Source organism: Triticum urartu, chromosome 5A (assembly GCF_056163025.1).
Source record: "Triticum urartu cultivar PI428250 chromosome 5A, HENAU_Tu73, whole genome shotgun sequence".
In the NCBI taxonomy this organism is placed as follows: Eukaryota; Viridiplantae; Streptophyta; class Magnoliopsida; order Poales; family Poaceae; genus Triticum; species Triticum urartu.
Genome location: NC_141877.1, coordinates 12,333,058 through 12,339,057, shown reverse-complemented (window position 1 = coordinate 12,339,057; position 6,000 = coordinate 12,333,058). Strand labels below are relative to the sequence as shown.

Here is a 6,000-nt window from a genome sequence, read left to right as displayed (position 1 = left end):
GTGATTAATACCATCAACAAGGGTAGCTGCCTCAATTATTTCTCTGTCCTCATGGAGACCCATCAACGATAAAGAGATTTCAGCGAAATTCGTTTCATACATGATGGACATGCATCAAATACACATGCTCATAATCTAGCTCGCAATTTTACTGTTGTTAGATATGGTCGTTTCATGTGGCTTCTGAATTCACTATATCCCTTTTCTGTCGAATAATAAAAGCGAGTTAGATTTTTCCTAATAAAAAATAAATAAATACATAAAATTCCGGACCTGCCCTAACGAAACAAAAAACAGCCAATAGGCACCCCCACCCATCATCTCATCATCAATCAAGAAAAAAAGGAAAATAAACCAACCGCTGCTTGTCCAAGCTTCATACTCCGTATGTCCCATATATTACCAGATAACGCACGCACTCGTCTCCTGGTGTTATCCGAGGAGACGCCACCGAACCCTAGATCCGCCGCCGCCGAACCGAGCTGATGCCGCCGCGGCGCAAGATTTCGCTGCTCTCTCCGGAAGCCGTGCCGCCGCCGGCTCGGCGGCCGCGCCGCATGAGTCCGCGGCTCTCTCCGGCCGCCGAAGCGCAGACATCGCAGCTGACGACGCCGGGAGATCGAAGGGGGCTCTTCTCGTGCTTGTACAGCGGCGAGTGCGACGAGCCCCCTGACTTCTGTCTCAAATTCGATCTCATGGAGACCATCCCCGACTATTACGAGGAGGCGATCGACCGGCTGCCCATCGAAGACCTGCCAGCGGACGCCGCCGACAAGCTGATGACATCCATGGGCAGATCCGCCCTCTCCCTCGGCCTCCTCGACCCCGCCTCCAACATCATCCTCAACACCATCGCCCTCCTCCGGCGCGACTTCCCGGATCCGCCTCTGCACGGCACGAGGAGGTCCAGCAGGCTGGCGCGACCCAGCCGGCACACTACTCTCTCCCGCAGAGACACCTGGGCCAGAGTTGCTGGGGCATCCTACCTCGCTCTCCGCAGCTTCATGGTGAGCTACTTCGGATGCCTTAGTGAAGAACAGGCCACACGCTACCTCCACTGGGCACGCGGTGATCTCGTCCGGGCCGTCCTGCTGGTCGAGCACGATCTGTACAATGCCGAGCTTCCGATCCCCAACCCGGCCTCCCAAAGGACGCAAGCCGCCCTCAAGTGTGCCGCAATCTATGTGTCGCACCCTGCGCCTGATGTCCTTGTGCGGCTCCAGGCGTCGCCCCTGCCCCAACAGTGGCTTGACGCCGCCGCCCCGTTCCTCAAGCCGCAAGGGCGCAAGCTCACCCTCGATGATGTTGAGCTCATCGTGCGTATGCTGCGCCACCAGGACGGTGCCCCCCTTGATCTCCAGGTCAAGTTGCTGCCAGACAGTGGTGAACTCACCGTTTACTATCGCAACTTCAATCCAGACGAAGCACATCTATCAACCCACAACACAAACTCTGTGAATCATGGAGGTAACTTCTCCCTGGTCACCTACAAGGTTGAGCGACATGGAAACCGCTTGGCATCCCTATTCCCCCAGTCCCCCCGGGACAGGAGATCCATGATATCATCTTGTTTGGAAGATGCTGAGAAAGCCTATCGAAGGGGCGGTCTGGTGGAGAGTTGCTGTGGCGATGCCTGCGAATACACCGAGTCTCTCAGGATGCGGCTTCACAGCACGATCCACGCCATCTATCTAAAAGTGTTCACCATGCTGCCGCGCTCTATGCGGCTCATCCGCGACATCTTGTTCGCTGGCCACTGCTATGGCCCCATGGACCCTGTCTCCAACATCATTGTCAACTCCATTTGGCACAGCATTGTCTACCCGCTACCCTTGACCGAAATCGAAGAGTATCACATCATCGACGCCCTATCTATGCTTCGCGTGGAGGTCCGTTCCTTGGAAGGCCTCATCACCCTTGTCCGAGGAAACTTTGATTCTGGCTGCTCGACGCAGCAGGTGATGGAGCACCTCTCCTTGAAATGCTGTGACCTTTCCCAGGAGACGCACACCTTGCAGCAGTTTGCTGCCGCAGCCGCAGCCGCTCGACACCCACAACATGCTGCACTAGGGTCATTCCTTGCGTCCCTGACGCCCAATGTGCTGTATGACCTACGGCGTTTATTGACGACTGGCACCAATGGTGTGATCTCTCCTGAATCTCTTGGCCAAATAGAGCAGTTCCTCCGATATAAAGCAGTGACGTTGGATCCCGAACCTCGCAAGGTGTCCGAATTGTGCGAGGAGGCTAAGGTGACTCTGCAAAGAATGAAGTCATATTATGACAGCATGAGCTTGTACCTTTGCTCTAAGCTTGAACAACTGCTGCAGAAATATGCCTCTGAGCATCCTCTGGTACGTGGCTTTGCTTTTATTCATCCTTGTTTACTTGGTACATATTCATTACATCTCACTGTCAGCTGCTTCATTTGACATTGATGTTGCTTGTTTTAGGAACCAAAATATGTGCTAACTGTTATCTGTGGTATGGTGGCTGGTTCCGAGTCCTTAGACAGGGAGTGCTACCACGTCAATTTTGTGGCTGCTTCCAAATCAAGGACTGCTGGTAACAAACTCTTCTTCGCTGAACTCAATTGGTCGTGTCCTGGTGAGCAGGCAAAACCAGATTTCTGCTGCCCTCTACCCCTGATACATACTGGTAAGTCCATATTCCTTCCAAGTAGCATGAGCAGCCATCTAGGTTTAAAACATTAGAGAGACACCCCCCCCCCCCCCCCCCCCCCCCTGGTTTCATTGAAGATCCTTTTGATTTCAATTAACGGCTTTTCGTCTTACAATCCTAAGATGCTTGTTTGTTTCATCCAATCATAGAGATAGCTCCCATAAAGAATAACTTATTTAGGAGCACTGAGTTGGTGCTCAGCCACCAACAGGTCATCCATCAGTGCCAGGTACTCAGCCACCAGCTCATCCACAAAGAAATCCAGCTTTTTCTGTACCCTATGAACAGACACCCCACGTGGCCTCTCTATCACCACCTTCCACTCAACCTTCTCTAGTCACCTTGTTTATCATATTTTGCATACACCCAGGGATGCTGCTTCACATTCCACTTCACACCATTGTCTAGACTGTGCATTAGGCTCTAGTATGTTACCTACTTGAGTCACTGTTCCTAGAGTCCTTCTGTGATCACACTTCAGTTATTTTTTGTGTGCACCAGACTAGCAGGTATTCTATATCTCCCATACAGAAGACCTTATGTAGGGTACTGCATGCACATTCACTGCCTTCTCTCTTTTCTGCATTCTGCTCCTCGCATTTTAATTGGTACACCATTTTCCATATATGCAAGATGATACAGCAAATTAGTGGCTATGCATACACTCACTATCGACAAACTTGTGAATCAGCCACCCAGGCAATCAGCATTTATTTGTAAAAATTAGTTCATGTCCATTCAGATTTTGCAGTCAACATTATGAACTTTACAAGCAGGAAAATACATCATCCCATGAATAATTAATTTAAGTATAAACTGAAGAGTCCATTGAGTGGTTTTTAATTTTGGCAAACACGATGGCCCTGCAATTGTTTGACGATATTCAGCTTCTACTCTCCATTCTGGCCCCTTATCCATATCAGCAAGCACCTCCTCCTCTCCCAGCAGTCATCTCCTTCCCACTACATCGACTGCACCATGCCTCTCCTTGACCACAGCAGGAATCAACTACCCCTCACTGTCTGCGTACTATGTTTCACCACATCAGATGACCTTAGCAGCATGTCAAGAAGCCGAGTATCTGAACCCAATTTGCTATGCATATTGCTCCCTTTTAAGTACCGAGAAAGTCACCCTTCGATAGCTACCCCATTTAAAATGTGTATTCTTCTGGATTTGCAACCCAGTTTACAGTTCTGCCGCGATTGTACACCTGTTTATCATCTCGAATGGTGATGTATGAGTTACAGTAATCTCTAATCTACATCCTTTCCGCAATAGAAGCCACAAACACATGGAACAGAAAACAAATGTAAGGACATATCTGCACCAATCTCAGGTCACATTTCTTCCGTTGAAACGGCCATGCGCTCATACTCATGTAGACATTTACCCGCAAAATTGCAAGATTTAAATACACCTCTGAATTCTGGTACATATCATGTGCATAGGATATGTTATAGATTAGTACCGCTTCGATGTAGCAATTTTGACATAAATTGAACATTTATGTCCTCTTGTTGCTGATCGTCTGTAAAAAAGGACTAAACATCTTAAGATTCTTTTGAGATACACTTTCTCTACGTTCCAAAGTGTACTTCTAACCTTCTTTTTCCTTGTCAAGAACTGCTGTTTAAATTTGTCATTGTTTTCTATTGCATACCATTGGTCCGGTGAGTGAAACCAACGCAAATAGACATCATTTGCCAAGCCTTTCACTTTGAAGAATCGCTGAGCTGTCTTGTTGTGATTGATACAATAATAAATCAATTTTGGTTTTGGTGACAGGCCGTTGCTACTATGGAAAGGGAACCGCGAGGAAGATTGTGTATCCAGATTCAGTAGACTTTCTTGAGTGTGATCATGATATTACCGCCGATGGAACCGAGCACACGGACGGGATGCTGGACGTGGATTTAATGTTCGATTTTAGGAGTGACGCCCAGTTTGCAGACGATATGATGGAGTACTGTGAGCATCAAAAAAAGTTGTTGCAGGAGGGCGATGAGTATTAACCTTATTAGGCCTGATGTAGAAATACTTACTCCCTCTAATCCATATTAATTGTCGCCAGACTTAGTACGACTTTTAGGGCGATGAGTATTAATTTCAAGAGCGGGAGGAACTAGTATTAGGTCTTGAACCTTATTAAGCCTGATGTAGAAATATTACTCCCTCGGATTCCATATTAATTGTCACCAGCTTAGTAACAACTTTTGCACTTAAAGTTATACTAAGTCGGCGATAATTAATATGGATCGAAGGGAGTAGTAAATCAAGCTTGTTATAATATTGCTGTATTTTGTATTCCGTCTTGCCTGAACCTTTGTTGTTATCTGCCACTATGTAATCACCCGAGAAATTTGTTTGGTCATCAGAGGTTCAGTTTATTTCCTTTCGTCCGTAACAGATTTCTACTCCTTCTGTAAACAAATATTAGTGACACAAAACGCCTTATATTTGCTTACAGAGGGAGTACCAAATTTGTTGGACGGTGCGCCCTGTCCAAAGAGTAGAACACCCCGGCCGCATGCTTCTTGAATGATTAGTTAGGGGCCACTCACATTTGTGTGATATAAAAAAGTATATAAGCATAAATAAATATACAGGTTTATTTATCAATGCGTAGGGATCTTAAGATTTCATTCGGAGGATCCTTAAAAATGGCAGCAGCCACGTCCGACTAGGGCCCACCATTAGTCATCGTGCTGATCACTTCGATGCTACTATTTGAGTTTACGTCAGTTTTGGTGCACATATCTTAGCATCGTCGCTTCTGTAGTTAGAGCATCAAAACCCTATGAACTTCCCGACAGCTATGAACTTCCCAGTAGTGTCCCTGAGAACATCGCCATTCAGCAGTATTTCTGATTTTTTGTTCCATTCATGTCCAAGCGCGCCCGTGCATGCGTCCTTTGATTATGTCACTAGGTGGCAAAACTGCTAGTATCATGAAACTTTGTATTCTTTCATATCCAAAAATGGTTATGTTATTCTCAAGCTTACATTCAGAAGAAACTTTGATGAGGAATGATGAAGCTCTGGTTTGAACTTGAAGAAATTGCCAAGAGCATCTCTTTTACCGACTCTAGTGAATTTTCTTATCCGGCAACATGAAAGTTCAAGCCAATAGCTCTCTTTATGCGATCATCAACTTTAGAGGGGTTGTTCCTGCCTTTCCTGCCATCTGATTGGAAATTAGTAGCCCCCGCTCCCCAAGAATTCATGATTTGAGTAAAATATTGGACACCCCTCGCGTCATCTCCTCCAGGGTGACGGGCTCAACCCCTAGCGCCCGCTGCCGCTACCCCCTCCTCC

The 6,000-nt window shown here is 47.1% G+C and overlaps 1 protein-coding gene across 1 annotated transcript; it reads left to right on the top strand.

The window, feature by feature from the left end:
- Positions 1-376: 376 nt before the first annotated feature.
- Positions 377-5,072, top strand: LOC125506923 (uncharacterized). The gene is made up of 3 exons (XM_048671631.2): positions 377-2,354; positions 2,454-2,658; positions 4,471-5,072. Exons 1-3 carry the CDS (start codon positions 486-488, stop codon positions 4,695-4,697), a joined length of 2,301 nt encoding a protein of 766 aa, XP_048527588.2. The 5' UTR covers positions 377-485; the 3' UTR covers positions 4,698-5,072.
- The last annotated feature ends 928 nt before the right edge of the window (positions 5,073-6,000 follow it).

What these genes read in the sequence shown, in the direction of transcription:
- LOC125506923 (XM_048671631.2), top strand. Translation starts at nt 486, where the DNA reads ATGCCGCCGCGGCGCAAGATTTCGCTGCTCTCTCCGGAAGCCGTGCCG. An exon ending in ATGCCTCTGAGCATCCTCTG is followed by an intron (nt 2,355 to 2,453) that starts GTACGTGGCTTT and finishes TGCTTGTTTTAG; the next exon opens with GAACCAAAATATGTGCTAAC. An exon ending in TCTACCCCTGATACATACTG is followed by an intron (nt 2,659 to 4,470) that starts GTAAGTCCATAT and finishes TTTTGGTGACAG; the next exon opens with GCCGTTGCTACTATGGAAAG.